We start from the raw sequence: 20217 nt of genomic DNA, 5'->3' as shown, positions 1-20217 counted from the left end.
TAACATTTAAAGACCCAGGATTTTGTATTTTATAAAAAATATTTAAAAAAACTCTACACAATATGCCAACTCCAAAAAGAGCAGGTCATGTCCTTTGAAAACATTGGGCAGTTATATTAAAAAAAACTGGGGTAATCTACATGGGGCGCGGGGGTTCAATTACTTCAGGAGCAACTTCGCTGGAGCATCGATGAGGGAAACTTCATGATACCTGAAAAACATGTTAGTGCTTGATTACAGATCAACTCAAGCCATTTTAAAATCATATCTGTGGCACCAAATCAGTGTCAAGCTTTACGCCAAGACCCAGTTTAGACAATTGTGTTCCAGCGTAGACCAGATTCGATCTAGGCCTGGTGATAAACTTGATGGGTCAATACTTACTTTGAACCCTTGTACTTTTCCCTGATGGACTGCTGTGCGTGCTGGGGGGCACCGAGGTAGATTTTGTGGAGATCCTCAACACATGGCATCAGATCTTCTAGACTGTATCCGCTCATTTCGGTTAGAGACTTTGGCTGAAAAAAAAAGAAATGCATTAAGCTTGGAATTTCTAACGTGTCAATTATTGGAAGGTCAAAACGACACCTACCCAGGAGCCTCCGGTCACTGTGTGGTTTGCTAGAATGTAGGCCGCAGCAGCAGTTTGCGATGGCAGGTACTTTAAGAAGGGCTCAGAGTCGACTAAACTGAGCTCACTGAGGTACTGGAGGAGAAAAGGGGGACATTTTAAAAAACGGCTTGTACACACAATTAAAAATAAACAAACGTGCTTACCATTGCTAGGCTCTCCACTTGTTTGCCGACCGAGTGGCTCAGCACGTACTGCGTGAGGAACTGGTTTATTGTGGGTGCCGCCAGGTCAAAGGAGAGCACCTTCAGCACCAGATGTTCCATCCTCAACACCTGCTTCTTGGTGTAGGTGTCGTCTGTGATGTAGACGAACTCTGCAACCTCTGGAGGATAGATTTCCTCAAATTTCCTGCAAATTAACAGTACCATGTGTTAAAATGGTGATCATTCTCTTTCAAATGTATCGACTAAAAAGCAATATTTTCAGGGTTTTTTCCCAAATATTTTCAAAAATTGCACTGATATTTAAAAATGTTGATCTCGTCAGTGTTCATAAATAGTAAAAGCCAAGTCCTGGGCTCCTATTACATACGTGATAGTCTGAAACTATCAAATATTTAATCTACAAAGCAGCAGCATGAACACTCTTTAAAAAACACTTACGAAGCTAGCAACATGGCGGCGGTCCCAACAAGCTGCAGTTTCCCCCTCAGCACAGACATGGAGGACAGGAAGCGATCGATGTAATTCACAGCGAGGTAGAGGGTTTCATTCTGAAGCTTGTACTCTTCTCCAACCTCCACGAGCCAGTCTACCAAGATGGCCCTCATGCTCGTCGTGATGTCCGGCTGCTTCTTCATGTAGCCCGCCTTCGGCCTGGTTTTTTCCTTAAAACAAAACACCCACATAGTCAGCATCAAGTCAACAGTAGCCTGGAAGAGTTTCACAGTCACATAACGAGTTCTCACCTCCATTTCCCTCAAATACGTGTGGATTTCAGCGGCGTACTCTGGGACGTCATTTACATTAACAGCCTTCTCCTCACCGTCGATCACAGACATGTCCATGGGAGAATCTGGCCACAGAAGTTGACATATTACCAGATGATTCCCTTTGTATTACAATTCACATAAAAGGGCAGAAGGTTACCAAGTAGGCTGACGTCCATTGCCGAGGGAAAGTCAATAGGAGCCAGCGGTTGCCTAAGCTGTGCCACAGCATTGTGGATTATGAGCGGAGAGTCCTCTGCTGCAGGTTTTACTTTGATCGTTGCAGCTGGCGGCTGAGGCTTCTTGGTGCAGGCACTGTCTGGCTCATCCACGTGAATTTGGAAAGCGGGTAGTTTAGAGGACTTCTCCAAGCATCCTTTTGCAAAGTCTTCATTTTTACAAGATGAAGGATCCTAGAAACAAGTTCAGAATTTGAAATTCAAAAATCAGCAAAACACATTTCTGGTTCAATCATAGTTTAGACAGGAATTGTATTTGACCCAGTTTAGTCCTGATGCAGGCCTGTTTGTAAAGTATTTTGAGACAGTATTATGGGAAACACTGCTCTAAACTAGTATGCGTTTATACCTTTAGACATCATTGACTAAAGGTGCATTTGTTTGTAGAGTCAAACACCGCCCTTGAATAAGCGTGCAAATGGAATAGAATAGCTGGGTCAAAAATGGCGGACATTTGGGTAAACGCTGCTCATTTGAAAATCAGTGAGCGACAGAATTATTATTTAGAGTCAGCACAGATGTGTTAGAGGTTGGGATTGAACGCTTGCGTTTGAGTAGCAAAAAAATATTTACTTTGGCTCCAAAATGTACAATGAGAGCGGACTTAGCATGTAGCAGCCAGAGCCCAAACAAACCTGTTTTAAGCCGCGCTGGTTCGCCTTGGCCCTCTGGTTGGTCTGAAGAGCCCCCAGTACCGTCCTGTTTGCCGGTTTTGGCGGAATGTTTTCTTGGTCCTCTACTGGAGCAGCTTTGCCCCTCAATCTGGAGAGCACGTTTTCCTGGTTGTGAAGCTCAGCAGCCGCGCTCCCCTGTCCTCTGTTGGCCACAGACATTGTTCCTGTTCTGCAGGAGCCTGGCGATCCCTGCGAAGCTTAAACTAATGTGCGCTTTACTCAACTCAAGAGTCAAACTCGGCGTACAAGGCTCTGGGACCGAGCTGCGCTGCCTTGTCGTGAAAGCTTATGAGAATCGCACAATCAAAACGAAACAGTTGAGATGGCAACACAATACAGAGAAAACCTGCGTAAAGACAAGGAGAAAACAAAAGATGCACAGGATTCAGCGTCAGGGCGACGATCGGACAGATATACGCGCTCAAGCGGCCACAATCACAGAACAAATACGCTGTACGAACCTGCAGACAAGGCAGCCGCATCAGCCCATAGATGTTAGTACAGGAGGGTTGGAGCTGCTGTAGTAGAGTCGCTTTCTCTCAGTTCAAGTAGCCCGCGAGGCTTGAACCAACCAATCAGAGCGCGCCGTGAGAGTGACGCATGCCGGGTACGGGAGCCCCACGCGGACACTCCTGGCTTGATTGCGAATTCAAAACCGGTTTGTGTTTTAAAGTAAAACGAGAATTCACGACAACAAACCAAAAACAATTACAAACCAGCTCAAAGTTTATTGCTAGTTTTTTTTGCTGACATTTTGTTAACCTCTTAACCCCCACTGCATTTCCTCCAGTTCGGCTAAACCCAAATCTATAGGCTTCTTGACTGGGGCTTAGAGCTTATAGGCCAGTGTAGCACCTCATTTGAAAGCTAAGACCTGCAAAACTGATTTAAACAGATATTTTTCCTTTATTTCCCGTTATTGTTGTGCCACTTTTTTTTTGTTAAGTTTTTGTCACTTTTTTGCTGCACTGTTGGTGTTATTGCTTTTTTGTCAAGGTTTTGTCACTCTTTTCTCGCCCCTTTATTGCTTTTTTTTTGTCGCCTTCTCATCCTTGTTTTCTTCTCCCTTTTAGATTTGGGTAATGCCAAAATGTGCTCTGTTCAGGTGGGGGTTAAGCGGTTAAATCCGATATCGCGACTTGAGATACAAAATATTAAACTTTCGCTTAGATTTGACTGACACTGTGGGTGATATGAACACAAACGAATACTTTTAAAGCCACACTTTCCAGGTTATACGTTGCTTGTCACAAGAGCAAATTATTTGTCTGATAAATAAACACATTCTGCAGTGGGTTATCCAAAATCAAGCCTCACTGGTCTGAGGATAGGCCAGCGTGCTCACCGCAAAGAATGAAACTGAGCTTCTATTCCATTACGTTTATCAGGAGTCAGGTTACGCAGTATGACTAGTATTGTTAATTTGATATGTTTATGATAAAAGAAGAACCAAACGGTATTTATTTTTTTCATTCCATTTTACTGTTCGGCTTATTGTTTAGACTCCTTTTCAGTCTCTGTGAATTAGAATTACAGTTCATCACCTCTCAAGATCAAGATTTGGCTTTTTAGATAAATGTTGATAAAGTACATACAAGCAAACTGTATAAATAAATACTCTTTTAAGCAAAATAACAATCTTCTTAAAAACAGTTCTACGACATTCGTTGTTGTCGTTTGGCTTTCCAAGGTCAGTTATCTTTTTCTAACAAAATAAATATTCCCCACTTTAAGTATAAACACAACATAATAAATAATAACAAGATTGGACATTCGACAGTTTTACAATCAGTAAAAAACTAACCACCCTCTCTGTTATGCATTACAGAAGAAGTCCAAGAGGGAATTCAAATCATAATTATCAAGTATCTCCAACAGCGAGGACACTTTGGTTTTAACATTCTGCCCTTTAAACTTGAATTTGTCGATGAAGAGGTCTGTGATCATGCCTGAAGAAGAGAAATCAAAACATTGTTCAATCTGATTATATAATTCAATATAATTCAGGCATTAAAAGCGTTATCATGAGCCCCGACCGTAAAGCCTCTCGAGATGTGCCGGCTGCTTCTTGTACTCCTCCAGGAGATTCCCCGACTCGTCCAAAATGTTACGATACTCGGGGACAAGAAAGTCAGCATTTCCCTCGTGAACTTGAAGCTCCTACCGATCAAAGAGGATAAACACAGTGGTCGACTCGGACTTAGACTTTCATCTGGAGAAGAAAAATAATTAAAATGTTTACTTTAAGCGCATCAATAAGCTGGACCTTCCTCGCCAGCATTAATTGGTACTCAAGTTTTGGGTGGATCATCCGCAAAGTGTGGCTGACAGATTCTTCATTAATATCTATAAAAAAAAATAAAACAAAGTCATATGGATTACAGTGAAAACATCACATAACATAAACCTACCGGATGATATATTCAGATTGATTTTTCGCTTTGTGGCTTCTTTAGAGAGCACATCACTGAGTATGGAGATTGTAGAGATGTTGTCTGACTTGAAGTGTCCCTCTCCTTTGCTAAATTGGAACAAATTTAGATTAGAAATCTGGGTTAAATCATTGAACACATTCACAGATACCAAACGGATAATGCACAATGGGTTGAGACATTTTTTTGGCCTCTTTCGATTTTATTAAAGGCACACTGCGTAACATTTTGGACTGTACTGTTGCCACAAGTACAAAACATGCTCTGAATGACCAGCTCGACACAGAAAATGCTGTTTCTGCAGTGGGCAATCAAAGAATGGATTTGGATGAGAACCAAACCTGATAAAATCTCAAATCCTGCTGACTTTAATCAACATCTCCATGGCGACGAGCTGGAGACGCACCCACTCCCGTTAAAGTTAGTCATGTCTTAGGAGAGGCTCACTGCAAAAGCACATGTTTGTATTTTTATTTTTCACTATTGAACATATCTGTCAGAAAGAAATGCAAATTTTTCCATCCTATTTCTTGAGTAAAATTCTATGCAGTGTGGCTTTAAATGTATGTATTGGTAGAAAGAGGATTCAAAACAACATCTTTAGAATGGTGAAAAGTCCTCAAAATGGCATCCTGGCAACTGTGTGCACTTACACCATTTTCATTCAAACCAGAACTCTCAACTTCCAGTGTCGACAAAAAAATGACTAACTTAAAGCAGTACTAAGTAACTCTTCCCCCTAGAGGCCATTAGTGCAACTGCAGGTGTAGTAGCAAGTCACGATTTTTTAACTTATTAATTGTCTTGAAGAGTAAATACTACGCTGACAGGAAAGGCGAAGGGAGAGAGGGATACTGTGCATCCAATTATACAATGGAAATTTTTTTTTTCCACTCAAACTTTGCTGTAAATACTGTTTAAAGTGACGTTAGCCCGCAGTTAGCTTTGCCCGTTAGCATGTTAGCTTCTTCTTTGTGATTTCATTAGTGTGTATTGCTTTCTCCGGACCGGTGGCAGTCAAGTTGCAAACATGGTTTTCTGACCAGAGACACCAGGGGGAGATGAAAGACCCTCCAATCATCCCATAAACACTTGTATGACCCCCACAGGGACTACGAAAAGGATTTATTAAGGTGAACACGTTACTTAGTACTGCTTTAATGCTAACACTCATTTGGCTTCCGTTGAAATGTCAAGACATCATCTGCATACCCTCTAACAAGGAACTTAGAGGAGTATGAGCACCTCCGGAACCCACTGTATTCGCATTTTCATAAAGCGCCTGTGTGAATTTACCAGTAGGTGGCTTCCAGTTGTGTGCCGAGAAAAGTGTTGTGAAAGTAGAAGGTGACGCTCTCTCCTACTGGCGTTTTCTCAGGAACCTCAGGCAAACAAAACACCACCCAGGAGTGGATCTCCGCGAAACTGAACTGCCCCACCAGGCTGAGCTTATTCATGGGCCTGTGAACAAAATACATGAAAATGAAATCAAATCAGTCAGAGTCATAGTTGGTAATAGTTATCATCCATGAGGCAGCAACCTGTCCTGATCTATGCTGTGGGTCCGCTGGTGCAGGGACAGAGGCTTGATCTGGTATTGGCGAACTTGGCACGTCTTGGGCTGGAGTCTTGGGGTGATGTAGGCTTGCAGAGTGCCATACTGCCCTTCGATTGATCTCACCTAATTAAAAAAACCCAAAAAACCAAAGCAGACATTTAGGTTTTGCATAAGAAACATGGGACATTATGTAGGTGTGATGAAACTTAGGTCAGCCCTATGTTGTCATTTGTGGAGGGTCAAAGCGACGGACTAGTGCGAGTCGGGCTACCTTCAGTTCAAGTCTAGTCGTGTTGGCTTGACATCTGTATGTGGCCAGGAGGAAGTTCCCGTTGTGCTGCTGATAGAATGCAACAAGTCAAGCATGATCAAATTAGCTCAAAGCGTGTGCATTGGTAATTACAACCACTAACCTCCGAGTCACATTCACTGAAACTGACCACGGCAGAATTCTTATCCACGTCCAGCAGATCAATGGGCACATCGCTCTGGAGGAAGAAATAAAAAAATGATTTGAAAGAAAGAAAGATTGGAATATGCAGCCCTTCTACAAGCCGAAAACCAATGTATTTATTTCTGGCTAGCATAATGTCATAAATGCCACTCAATGCTGCATAGAAAGTAGATGTCAACTGGAATGTGAAAGCTGCTCATTAGACTAATAACAATGTTGTGGTGACTTATAATGAGTAGAGTTAAAAATATGTTGAGGGAGCAGCATGTGCGCCAACTTTTACACACACACACAAACACAGATTCAAAACTTTTACTATTGACTCCAACATTTAACTAGGATCGTTTGTGTTTTGTGCGAGGTCGGCCGCGTGTACCTGCAGCAGTAAGTTGTCGATGGCGGTCTGCACCTCCAGAGTGAGGCTGTAGCTGGCGTCGTCCTGGCACAGGGTGAACTTGTCGTTGACGCTGAACACGGGGACGGCGGAGACGGCCGTGCTGGACTGCGACGTCTGCTGGTACTGCTCCCTCCCCTGCAGCACCTTCAGCTGCAGCTGCTCCAGCTCCGCCCTGGAACACAGAGGGGGAATGATTACCCGCACTACACTACAATGTACTGTGTGTAACAATAACAACAAAAGTCAGCAGTTCTTGGGCAAGACACTTTACCCACCTAGCCTGAGTGAATGTGGTGGGCGCGTGAGTGGTTAGTTATTATTTCATCAACAATGGCACGGATTTGTGAATTTTCTATAGTTCAGCAATTTGAGAAACTTGCCAAGATTGTAAAGCATAATACAAATGTAATGTATGCTAGAATGACTATAATCTTGGTCAACTCCAGGACGGTTTTGTATAAGCTCATGACAAGAAAAAGCTTTCAATAACGGCCAGCAGAGGGCAGTGGAATGCAATTCTGCTGTATCTGTTAGTTATCGGTTAGTTTATACCATAGACTGTAGAATTAATAGACCGCTTCTGCTCACCCCTCCCTGTTTACCATAATGACCACGTTCGAAAGGAAAATATGGCGGATTTACAGACTTCTCCTTCCCATCTGTGACGGAGCATGTTCCTAAAAAGGTCACGAGGGCGGGATCTTCTCTGCAGACTCGGCCCTCGTGGGGCCACCGCTTTTCCATACTGAGATATGTTCTTACCTGAGCTTAGACGAGTTGATGCGTACCTGTCTGGTCTTTGTGCGTGCCCTCAGTCACGCAAAACGACCAAAGATGTTGTTAGCATTTGGCCCCTCCCAATGTATTGCTATAGCTCCAAACAGGGGTGAAGTTGGAAGCTACCACGCTCTTTCAAGGGCACGCACAAAGACCAGACAGGTACGCATCAACTTGTCTAAGCTCAGTTAAGAACATACCTTAGTATGGAAAAACGGTGGCCTGTTCCTTTAAAGTCCGGCCCCCATTAGTATACGGCCCTTTAATTGGAGCTAACCCAGCGCTATCATAGGAGCAATATCTAGCTGTAGAAAGTTTTTAAAACCAGGCTTTACAGTTGTTTAGAACATTTCTAAAGTGCAATGCTAATCGAAAACCGCCCACATATGGAGGTACTGCAGCAGTGCCGGACAATGTCAGCCCCGAGCATCGCGGTCTTAAAGCAGTCCAACCAGCGGCCATTGGTTTATATGGCAACGCAGGTAAGAAGAAGAGATAACAGGGTTTACAACTTTGCAGTTTCTTAGTTAATTATTTAGTTTAAACCTTAGCTGCTGAAGAAAATGAAGAACATGAAGAAATGATGATGTATTAATATTATATTAGAAGTATTAAGCTCTTAACAATATCTTATCATTATTTGACCTTTTAAAAATGATGCTGGGTGAATAACAACAAACCAAACAATACATATTGCATTTGACTTAATTGACATTTTAGATTGTCAATTCATCTCACTTACTTTAATGCCTCTACTTTAGATTGTGTCTCTTTGCTCATCTTGACTTCATCACCTGGACGAACTTCAGCTCTTTGAGGTTCTGTTGTCAAACCAGTCACCCACCCTGGAGAGAAAACCTCCCAATCATTTACAAAGCTATGACATAAACAAAAAGAAATCCTTTTCAGTGTCACACCTGTATACGTGGCAGTCACAACTTCGTCATACGACTCTTTCCCGACACAGCCGCCCTGAATTGATGTCACACTTTCGGATAACATCTAATGATGAAAAGCCACAAAAGAAAACAACACATAAAATATATACATAACACAAACGTCCTCTCTACAGATTGATTTATGAAACATACTGAATACCTACGTGCTCAAACCGTAACGTGGGTTCCCCTTCACTGTCAAAACCATACACCTCGACCGTCCCGTCATCTCTGCCCACCAAGACATCGCTCACACCATCCCCAATGATGTCGTACGTGTCGAGGCAAAGAATTCCTGAGGACAAGACAGGTTAATGCACCAATGAAATGGCAGATAAATAGCTTTTGTAATGCTAAAATACCTCCTTTCTTTTTGTCATTATCAATCTCCCATTTGATCGCAGAAGCGCCTTCACCAACCTGGACCAATCCTATTTTACCATCGGTAGTTCCGTATAGGATTTCATCTCCTGTAAACAAAACAATACATATGGTTGCACGTTACTTTACAGCACAGTGATGAGATGGGTATAGCTGGGTAACAAACAAATAGAGCTGCACAATAGTTGCCAAAAAAACGTTATTGCAATGTAGTAGGTGACAATACATCGCAAAATCTTCCATTTTTCTGTAACTGAAACAAACCATTTTTGTAATGTACCTACTGAAATAAAATGGCTCTGTAAAATATTGCAAATCATTATCACAATACTCTAGATCAGTGGTTTCCAACCTTTTTTTGCCTCACACACCCCTTGAGTCGTGGATTTATACTCTGAGTACCCCCTACCTTGAGGATTTTGCCAATATTATTACAAAGTGACCAACTAAATTAATATTATACAGTATTTAACAGTGTGTTGTGTTCAACATTAAGCAAAAATACTCTCAAAATCTAACTATTTGCTGAAAAACATAATTAAAACTAACTTTCCTTTGAAATTCATATTGAAATTCTATTCAGTTTCACCTTCTTTTTTTATCTGAAATAGTTCCAAGTACCCCCAGGGGTTCCTGTACCCCTGGCTGGGAAACACTGCTCTAGATTATGATCAAATGTAATTTTTTCTCACATTTTTTCTTATATCTTGCAACCCCCATAACAAAAGTGTAATACTGAAATTATGGTATTACTTGTGGAAACAGGCCATGTGTCATTATATTTCATTTCATGGCAATATCGTAAATCACAACCTCACTCTAATTTGAATGTAAATTACCAGGAAACATGGCTAGTATTTTAGAAAGTAAATCACATTGTGCTGATAATGGAAGATAAGAAATGGCATGTCAGTGTGTAAATATCTAAACGCTTGCCTCCGTCTTTATTGTACAGTTCCAAAACAGATGGAGGGCCAGGAACTTCAATGCCATATGCGAGCTCCGATCCCTAAGACAACAAAAAACAACATTTTATTACACGTATTAGCCGTACACAACATTCGAAAGAGCCATTAATGTTATACTGTGGTGGAGGACAAGCCAGAATTTGCCTTTTATACCTTATAGTTTACAAACTTGAACTAATGTCATTTTTCATATGAATAAAAAGCCAGTGTATGCAGACGTAGTAGCCTAACCTTCAAGACTCTAAGAACTCGGTCTTGGCACGCCAGAATGGGGAGTGGGCGGGCCAGGCTTTCAGATGACAAGTAGGTAATATCATTGATCTTGTCTCCCGATAGGAAGTAGTCTTGATCTTTGCATTCGAGGTAATGGTTGTAGATGTAACTCGCGCACACAAAGAGGTCACCGCCAGTGACGTGCCTGAACGAAAACAAGTCACAGCGGTTAACAACACAAAATAAAAAATAAAACAGAAATACGAAATCCGAGACGAAACGCTGCTTACATGGCGTTGATGTTTTCGGTGAGGTTTGCGTCGAAGGTAAGGAACTGCTTGCCTTTTTTATTGAACCCGCGGACCTGAGAGCCAGAGCACACATAGATTTTCTCCTGCTGAGAGCCACCGAGATCCATTCTGGCAATCTTGGGCCCCGGGAGGGTTTTGAACACAGGCTGGAGGGGCACAAAACAAGCTGCCGTTACATTTGTGAGTTTAAAATCAAAGCATCGCTGATTTATTTGGAAGTTGATGACACACCACTGCCTCTCCCTTCTTCATCCCAAAACATGTGACGATCCCATCATGGTCAGCAACAGCAACCTGGGAAAAAAAACACACGATACATACAGTGGCTTCAGGAATTATTTAATACATATACCGTACACTTTTTTTTTTCCTGTGCTAAGCTGGGTGGCAGTAGAGTGTGTGTTTATGATGTTATTTACTGTTTATTTGTGGGTTAGGGTGATTTTAATCTGTAAAACACTCTGTGAAAATTAAACTTTGATTGATTGATACGAAAAATTCAAGATTATTGATTTGCAACTACATTTATTCTCCTCCTTAATTTATAAAAGAAACAGCAACAAGAATCCCCAAGTTTAGATATAAATGGGTCATTAAACCAACTTTTATCACTACAGGCCTAATCTTTCATGGATGTTCAAAAACAGCACCTGATGACGAGAAGGAATACTACGAAAGCTTTTTACAATGGGTAAAGTTTTTGGTTTACCCATTAGAAAAAATATGTAGCCAATATAATTTTCTTCAGAGTTAACAAAAATAAATAATTCACAGCCCTGAACACTGTATTAAAACCTCCCATGGAAGCAGGGGCGGACTGGCCATATGTCCATTCTGGAAGAGCACAGAAGGGCCACCGGCTCTAGGGCCACCGGTCCGGCCCCTCACTTTACCTTACCCTTACCCCCAGGCGAAACCGAGCTTTACCCAAATCTAAAAGCTTAACCTCTTTACTCCCGCCTGAACCGAGAGGATCTTTTTCCTCACGTCATCATTTTTTTGTAATTTTTTTTGTCTTTTTTTGGTCTTTTTTTGGGTCAAATTTTTAATCACATTTTTCTAATTTTTAGTCACATTTTTGTCATTTTTTCGTCAATTTTTAATCAAATTTTGGTTATTTTTTGTCACATTTTTTGTAATTTTTGTCACTTTTTTGCCACTTTTTCATCAATTTTTCGTCACTTTTTTGTCACATTTTTGTAATTTTTTGTCACATTTTGATGTCATTTTTTTGGGCAAATTTTCGTCAATTTCTTGTGACGTTTTTGCCACTTTTTCATCCACGTTTTCTCACTTTTTTGTCACATTTCCATCATTGTTTTCGTCTCAGTTTTGTTGCTATTTCGCAGCTTTTTTCCAGAAGCTTTTGGACTGGGGTAAAGCCAAACTGGAGAAAATGTGCTCGGTTAAGGCGGGGGGTAAGAGGTTAACATATGTATTTGTGGAAGTGTCACATTTACGCTAATTTGGGCCAGGCTGACCAGAGTCCAGGGCTGTTTTTCAGTCCCAGTCCGCCCCTGCATGGACGTTTTGGAGCACACTATTTCTGAATCGTGATGAATTACCTTCTGAGTGGCTTTTTTACCCTGGGCTGGGAGCAGCCTCATAGTTTTCTGGGACGTTACCCCAACCTGTAACGCATACCGAGAGACACAAAGAGAAAGTTACACAAATACATTTAAAACATAAAAGCTCAGGAGATTTACCTGTGTATAATCAACGCGGTTTAAGTGGAGCTCCATCCTAAAGCGTTAGAAGCACAGCACCTTTTGTTGGTTTATCAAGGGTTAAAATGTGCGAATCAAACGGTGGCAAATAGAGAATTGGATTATCCTGTGCAAGAAGATTAGCAACCCGGGCTAACGTTAGCAAGCTGGCTAATTGGTCTAAAGCGATTTTATTTGCACGCTCACACACACACACGCGCACGAATATGCATTTCATCAACCTTTGCTACATAGAAATGATTTCCTTCGACGCGAATAAAACAGGCTGAACCGAAGCAAAGCCGCAATGAAGCCAATAATGCACTCTCCTGGAAAAGCAAAGAGTCGTTGTCAATAGCAACGTGTTCTCGTCAAACAAACTGGGACGCCATTGGTTGAGCGGGAAGGCCAGAAATTGAAGCTGCGCAATGATTGGTTTCTGTGGTGTTGTCGGAACCAAATGAGACAAATAATGCAAAATACTCAATATTATCCCTGTGACTCTAAACGAAAAGAATTCTATGTGATTAATTTTTTAATTATTTCTGCAAAATTTCATGTTCATAAATGTAAATTTTCCGGTAAAATTCCCTTTTAAACTCTACTTGCTCGAAATGATGCAATATAAGAATTTTAAGTGCTGCTGCTAAGGGCTGCCTCAGTCATTTTTGTGTCTTTTTTGTTATTTTTTTCTTTATTATTTGTATTTTTTGTTTTTAAACCCCTGGCATAAATGTTTGTAACATTAATATAACTGTTCAATAATAAAAACATAAAAAATCCATTGTTTAAATGTACAGTTTCAGCATCTGTTAATAACGACAAGACACTGCAGGCGAAAATATATACAGCTTCCCAATTTTATGTCTCCATACGTACTACGTTAATAAAATTGCCTCTATAGTTTTATATTGGAAATTGTCACTGTTAACACAAAACGTTTATTTGGGGCATCACCTGGTAAAATAACACTAACTTCTGAATTCCTGGTTTAAATAACCCCATTCACCAGAGCTGATTTCCTCACAATAGTAAAAGAGTAAATAAGGGTCTTTGAATAACCGTATCTGCTACAATGTACAATGTTTTAATAATTTATTAATTCCTTTGAGGTTAAAGTTGAATCTTATCATAAAACTTAGATTGACTGGAGGCAAACAAACATACAACATGGCAAAAAAAAAAAAGAAAAGTTGAGCATGCACTGGAACAGCAGAAAGGGATCTTTTTTTTTAGACACGCTTGAATGCACTGAAAAGCAGTACATAATGGAGCTTACCGCATAAATGGCATGCAATTGGTGATGTAGTTTGAAATACATCCTACAGGGAAATGTTACTTTAAAATATTCTATAAAATACAGCAGATCTTGTTTCTAGATTAATATAAATTTTTACATAAGACATTAAAGGCATTGATAGAAAAAACTCAAGGTAGGCAATGTGGAAAATCAGAAATACAAAAAGAAACAACTAGGTATAAACTGTGCTCAACTTACATCCTCCATCAAATCAAGTATTTTGTGATTACAAAAAAAAAAAACGTTAACATGTTTAATTTATTAATATTGTCATTCTCTAAATGATAAGACATAATGAATAAATAAGGACATGAAAAAACCAACCGCTGACAAATCTCTTCAGTGAACGGACAACAGAAGGATGTTCACTGCTTGAACAATGAGAAAAATAATAAATGAAGGATTTCTGCCATGATTCAGTGCATTGTTGGCTGGTCTTGACCTGGACACAAATATCTCGGACGACTGCAGTACAAAGTGACATTCAGAAAACAGTTCCTTCTGTTGGGGGGCATCATCTGCTTCCGTTATAGTAGAGTCCTGTTGGAACAAAAGGGGGAGGTGAGGGCTCAGACCCCGGTGGGTGCCAGGCGGCTGATGAAGGCGATGCTGCTGAGGCACATCTTTCTGAAGATGACGGGGCAGGCGGGCTTCATGGCAAAGTGCTCGAGGAGGATCCGCAGCTCGGTGAACAAGGTGCTGGGGAGAGAACAGCAGGAAACTTGTCAATCAAAGAAATGTTCTTCTTCTTGTATTCAGGATATATGAAGGGTTTGTGTTAGCGAGAAAGCTGTTGAATTGAGCTGGTTTGAAATCGACCTCCTCCCTTGTTTGGGAATAGGAGGGACTGGGAATAGAAACCTCAACTTAAAAAACAAACCAAACAAAAAAACCTGTATCCAAAGGCATTAATTAGCATAAATTAGCAGTTTCACAACATACCGGCAGTAGGGGTTTCTTCTGGATGTGTAGCGCAGAGTGAGGAATCGGTAGTAAATGAACGGCAGCAACAAACTTCCTTGGCCACTGCAAAAGACGTTGTACTTAGTAATCAAAATGGTGTTTTACAAGTCCTTACTGCTGTTTGTTTTGTTTATTTGAGCTATTTGTGTAAGAATAAATAAACAGGCATATTTTGCACCATACACAACAAAAAAGCTCAAAAGGAGGCGCTTACCCCTTTCTCACTTTCATTGACAATTGCTTTTTTTAAAAATTTTTACAGACATTGGTTAAAGCTGTACAAATTAAGTACATACTGTATCTTGTCAATGTTATGTCTGCATACATTATAGATTAGAACATAGGTTGCATGTACAAAAAGAAAACAGGCGACAGAAAATGTACACAGAAGAGAATGAAGCAAAACATCTATCAAAACAATGTCTAGCAGAGCCAAAGAACAGATTCTTTAGTACAGTATTAATTTAGAGTTTTTCTTTAGCATAGTTTCTAAACACCTTTTCTTTGTACATATGTTTAAAGTTACTCTGTGAGCTACAACATTTTAAGTCCTCCTCAAGTTCATTCCATAGATCGACCCCGCGGCGAGTGATGAACCTGCTTTTTAGGGTTGTATAGTTTGCTTCTCAAAGTTCATTGGACCTCACAGATTATACCTGCCATCATTATTGCTGAACATTTTTGAATATTGTTTGGAAGCAATCGATATCTTACCTTAAACATTATTTGTAAGGATTTAAATGTAACCAAATCAAATAAGCTGAACTAAGGTATGGTTTTTTATTGGTTTTATAGGTACTACCCATAACTCTATACAGTAACAGATGTAAGGTAGGATTAATGTGCAGTAAACAGTATGAAGAGCTTTATCATTCAGTGAATATTTAGATTTTCATGTACATTTTGTTGACCTAATCCTGGAACCCACAACATGCTTTTAGGATCTGAACGGATTTGAAAATGTCTTAACCAACATCGAGACCACAAAACAATCCATAGAATGAACCAAACTCGGGCCACGCTCTCCAAAACTCACATTGGGACCTAAATCTGGCATCCTGTGGTGTGTTTCGTACCTGAACAGCATGAAAACAGTGGCGGGCATGAGAAAGATCTCATTGCAGGCGATGAACTTCAGGATGTTTTGCTGATTTGCAGTCAGCTTATCGAGCAGATTTCTGACAAACATGAGACTGTTTGCCCCCATGGACTGTAAGAAAAGAAACAAACATTACGACGGTATATAAAATATGCTTTGATGCTTTGTGCCGAGAAGACACTTTTCTGAAAATGTATAAGTACTTACATCCAGAACTTTCTTTGTGTAGGTTGTTGCATGGAGCAAAGAAAAAAGAAAGACTGGAAAGATGCTCACTGAACACATGAGTTAAGGGCATACATCAAAAAACTTAAAAGAAAAACAACTTTCTGTTACATATCTGTCTGTACACAGGAGACGCTGGGGAAATGTGATTAGGCTGCAATTCAATGGGGGAAAAAAAGGATACTCGTGATGGGGTAGGAGTTGACCAGAATGAGCGAGTAGAGCAGATAGTGGCAGCTGTCCTCTTGAAGCGCCTGCTGCAGGAAAGCTCGACTCAACTGGAAGCGTGGAAGTCTTTGGTGCAAGCGCAGGGCACTGGTGAGGGCATTAGCTAGCAACGCTCGCTGGTAGAAGTTTGCAGCTGCGTAAGGACTGAAACACAAACAAATACAGAGCATGTAATTGAGGTTCGTAACACTGCCAGAGAAAGGGGCTAAACGTACATCTTTCCTTACCCCAATATTGGAAGTATAAACATGACTGAACAGTAGACAGTGAAGAGTCTGGACAACCACATGGCCGTTTCCAATTTGTTACTTAATAAAAATGGCTGTGGGAAAGAACGACAGATGTGCAAGTTAGAAATGACACTCAGAAAACAGGGATTTGCTTTTATCCACGACCAACATCAGCATCTCAAGCCGAAAACATCCCACATTGGCTCATTACAGGAAAATGGGTTTGCTGAGGATTAGCCAGCGTTAGCCTGACAGGAAAACAACATAATTCAATCGAGGAATAAATTTGGATTCTGATGAAAAGTCAGATGACATCCAGCAGACTGTCAGCAATGTTGATCACAGTCCATGTGAAACATTTGTTGGTTTTGGCTTTTTATTTGTCCTGAAAATGTGCACCCTCTTGGGCAGCTTCCTCAGGTAGTTCTCGGGGTCATCTGCAATTTTAGACCTTATTCATTTTAATTCAAGAAGATTTCATTGATGCAAGTTTTTGTTTCACATAGCGGTTCATTTCAACATTTCAAGATGATTTTCTAAATGATCAGCCTCCGTACCATTCTGGAAGTGTTGGGAACATGCTTGTGGACTAAGCTGGGCTTAAACTGTGACATGTTTGGGCCGATTTTAAACATGCCAAATGTGACTGACTCTCATACAAAGAAAGCCAGAGCCTCACGGAGGTAAACAAACACTGTTCACACACGTCTGGCCTCGCTCGCACTGTACCAGTGACATGAACCGAGCCCCGTGAGGCGATACAAGCGAGCTGGGTCTGAATACAGTGCATTTTAAATTTCTTAGTTATGGAAAGAGCGTTCCCACTAGTCTCTGATTGTTTTTGAGTAAAACCTTTGATCTAATAAAACTAAATGCGGTGCATGTAAGGAGGCTCATAAAGACTGTGAAAATGTGAAGATCTCCGTAGATTAGGGCTGAAAGATATATCGTTATCGTATCGATATTGAAATATGAACGTTCAAAATATTAAAATCGAAAAAGCAAGAGATAAACGATAATGATTTTCATCAATAAAACTGCACTCTTTTGTATTCTGACTTTATTTTTCTGAAAAAATGCTTAGTTTTCACCTAACCCATAGTTATATCGTATCAATATCGGGATATCTGGCATGAATATCGAGATATGAAATTTTGTCCATATCGTTCAGCCCTACCATGGATATTTGATCAACACTAAACAAAAAGTGTTTCTATGCCAACAATCCATTCTCTATGCTTTAAGTATCCACATCTGAGTAAAGCCTCTGTGAAAGATTGCAGAATTAGAAATATCCACAGAGGTTAAGTGGAGACGACTTGGCCCATGTGTCAGAAAACTCTTCGACAGAGCGATTTTCAGTCATAAGTTTATTGTGAGCAGCTAACCACGGCTCGTAGTTTCATCTCTGTGACAGCTCGTATTCCCACATAGTTTACAGCTGTAAAGCTCATAAAAAGTAGATTACAGTAAACGGTCTATAGGCAAACAAACAGCGGTCCCAGTCATATTGGAAATCCCTCCCATCCTTCACACAAAGGCTCATGGGGCGTAGGAATAAGGTGGATACTTTACACCCAATTTGGACACAATTTAGTCCAATTTTGGGCTGTTTTAGAGCCTGTTTTTTTAGAGAGAGAAGCCACTGCAACAGTCAAAATGTTGACTTGTAGAGGAGAGTTTAAGATAGACCCACCGTTTTATTGTATTTTCATTTAAGGGGAAACACACTAATAATATAAATAGCAAATTGGCTAAAAACAAAATTAAAAAGTAGCAAAAAAATCAAGTTAGTTGCCAGGTCACTTCTGATAATAACGAGACCTTCAGCAATAACAGCTGCTGAAAATACATAAAGCGTAAAGTAACATTTCTGCATATTGCCTATGGTTTGAAAATACATTGCTTGTTTACCCCCTAGACATTTGTTTGTGACGTTATTTTTTTTAAAATAATATCTAATTCTGCTCATTGTTGACCCAAGAGAAACAGAAGAATCCCACCATTGACCTTCCCCAAAACAAGTAACTTACCACAGGTCCCTGCGTGGGAGGAGGGGGAGCTTGTTGGTTCGTGTCTGCCATCTTTGTGTTTTGGATTAACCTGCTAAGAAAACAAAAGAAACGTTAGTCAGGAGAAGAGGCGTGACGTGTCTTCTTTTTAAGATAGAAGCATCTGGTTGTTGAGGCTCTCTAACACGACACACAGAAATATCAGGGTCACAAATATTGGATGACAAACCCAATGGACGCGAAAACCTTCCCAGAATGTCAACATATCTCAGTGCATTAAGACACATAGCCAGCAAGCTACTAGCTCTTTGAAGGCTAGCATTAAATGAGTTCAATGGGAAAGAATGGCCATCGACCGATTTACCTCCGAGGATCCACTTTTTAACAAGAAATATAACGTGACAACAAAATAATGCGAGTGCCTCGTTTAAGAGGCGTCAAACAGCGCTAGCACAAGGCAGCACAGCGGCAGGTGGCTCTAGAAATTTCCTCCTGTTACCATCGTTACTCTTAGCCTTTAGCATGACAGGCTAGCTTAGCAATCGCCGGGCATGTCAATTTTACACACAGGCAGTATGAATCGTCTTGTGAATTGGATAGTGTTTACAGGTAAGTACATATAACTAAAACATAAATAGTCACATACCTCAATAATAAGTGTGAACCTCGAAAGAGACAGAAAGAGAAAGTGACAGTCAGTGGCTCAGCTCCTCAGCTCACACACACACACACGCGCGAGCAAATGATCAGCTGACCTTCCCGAGCAAAGGGGAGTTAGATCTCGCGAGATGTGACACGACAGGCTCAGGCGTTGGAAAGGTGTCCCTCTAGTGGCCAGTATATGTAAGGAAATAATATTTAATCATTCTTCCCCTTTTGTTTGTTTTATTCATTTTTTTGTTTGTTCTTTTTGTTTGTTTATCTATTTTCTTGAATAGGTAAAGTATAAAACTGATGAAAACTGATACAAGCATACATTTTACATAGCAGCCTGTTAGTAGTTCTACAAAAAACACTGATGATAACATAGCCTAGTGCAGGGATCTCCAAGTAAAGTTCCCTAGGCCAAAATATATTGTAGTGTGTAAATATAGTGTATTGATGGGGTCCATAAACAAAAATGACAACAAAATAAGTTTTTATTGCTGTTTATTAAAGAGCAAATATTATCTTGAATGTGAAAAACAACATTCATCAACTATAACAGTGCTCTCTTATGGCAATAAGAAATCAGTGAATCGGGCTAGATCCACGATACATACAGGCCTAATGTAATCAGGAAAATACTATTGATTTCAATAAATTAATAATAATGAGCTGTAATTTTAAAATACTGCCGATTCGGTCAAAAAAAAACAAAAAACATTACGCTTGTGTTTCACTTTACAAGGCTATGTTACAAGTTTCTACTACACTGTGGTCATTATTCATTGACCCCACACTTGGTGGTGGTAAGCTATTATTGTAGTCACAGCCGCCTTGGGGCAGTCCATTTACAACTTGGGTATAATGTGTTGTTTATATCCTATCTCTTGTTATGTCAGTGCCCT

The 20217-nt window shown here is 40.3% G+C and overlaps 3 protein-coding genes across 4 annotated transcripts; all 3 read right to left on the bottom strand.

The window, feature by feature from the left end:
• Positions 1-82: 82 nt before the first annotated feature.
• ccna2 (cyclin A2) lies at positions 83-2721 on the bottom strand. Its single transcript, XM_079557200.1, has 8 exons — positions 2437-2721; positions 1723-1975; positions 1542-1648; positions 1237-1460; positions 778-982; positions 593-706; positions 385-518; positions 83-211 (listed from the first exon to the last, which is right to left on the bottom strand). The coding sequence occupies exons 1-8, from the start codon at positions 2632-2634 to the stop codon at positions 160-162; spliced, it is 1287 nt and encodes a 428-aa protein (XP_079413326.1). The 5' UTR covers positions 2635-2721; the 3' UTR covers positions 83-159.
• A 1239-nt stretch (positions 2722-3960) lies between these two features.
• Positions 3961-12646, bottom strand: bbs7 (Bardet-Biedl syndrome 7; the record flags this gene model as incomplete). The annotated part of the gene is made up of 19 exons (XM_079557324.1): positions 3961-4424; positions 4512-4635; positions 4718-4821; positions 4887-4996; positions 6204-6368; positions 6449-6588; positions 6737-6805; positions 6879-6953; positions 7296-7488; positions 8836-8938; positions 9011-9095; positions 9196-9326; positions 9394-9501; positions 10343-10421; positions 10612-10798; positions 10884-11050; positions 11136-11198; positions 12470-12535; positions 12611-12646. The coding sequence occupies 19 exons, from the start codon at positions 12644-12646 to the stop codon at positions 4291-4293; spliced, it is 2139 nt and encodes a 712-aa protein (XP_079413450.1). The 3' UTR covers positions 3961-4290.
• Positions 12647-13828: 1182 nt separating this feature from the next.
• Positions 13829-19446, bottom strand: tmem33 (transmembrane protein 33). 2 transcript variants are annotated; one of them, XM_079556728.1, is made up of 8 exons: positions 19314-19446; positions 18689-18761; positions 16653-16747; positions 16382-16569; positions 16180-16247; positions 15950-16083; positions 14853-14936; positions 13829-14609 (listed from the first exon to the last, which is right to left on the bottom strand). In XM_079556728.1, exons 2-8 carry the CDS (start codon positions 18737-18739, stop codon positions 14480-14482), a joined length of 750 nt encoding a protein of 249 aa, XP_079412854.1. In that variant the 5' UTR covers positions 18740-18761; positions 19314-19446; the 3' UTR covers positions 13829-14479. The 2 variants fall into 2 exon arrangements, with proteins under 2 accessions (XP_079412854.1, XP_079412855.1); XM_079556729.1 differs by having other exon boundaries at positions 18689-18758; positions 19314-19430.
• Positions 19447-20217: the final 771 nt, after the last annotated feature.

The sequence above is a fragment of the Gobius niger genome, assembly GCF_951799975.1.
Source record: "Gobius niger genome assembly, chromosome: 5".
Classification (NCBI taxonomy): domain Eukaryota; kingdom Metazoa; phylum Chordata; class Actinopteri; order Gobiiformes; family Gobiidae; genus Gobius; species Gobius niger.
This window is presented reverse-complemented; position numbering and strand designations above follow the sequence as displayed.

What these genes read in the sequence shown, in the direction of transcription:
- ccna2 (XM_079557200.1), bottom strand. Translation starts at nt 2,634, where the DNA reads ATGTCTGTGGCCAACAGAGGACAGGGGAGCGCGGCTGCTGAGCTTCAC. An exon ending in ACCAGCGCGGCTTAAAACAG is followed by an intron (nt 1,976 to 2,436) that starts GTTTGTTTGGGC and finishes ACTTGTTTCTAG; the next exon opens with GATCCTTCATCTTGTAAAAA. An exon ending in GCCGCCATGTTGCTAGCTTC is followed by an intron (nt 983 to 1,236) that starts GTAAGTGTTTTT and finishes GTTAATTTGCAG; the next exon opens with GAAATTTGAGGAAATCTATC.
- tmem33 (XM_079556728.1), bottom strand. Translation starts at nt 18,739, where the DNA reads ATGGCAGACACGAACCAACAAGCTCCCCCTCCTCCCACGCAGGGACCT. An exon ending in CTCCCACGCAGGGACCTGTG is followed by an intron (nt 16,748 to 18,688) that starts GTAAGTTACTTG and finishes TCTTTCCCACAG; the next exon opens with CCATTTTTATTAAGTAACAA. An exon ending in AGAAGAAACCCCTACTGCCG is followed by an intron (nt 14,610 to 14,852) that starts GTATGTTGTGAA and finishes TTCTCTCCCCAG; the next exon opens with CACCTTGTTCACCGAGCTGC.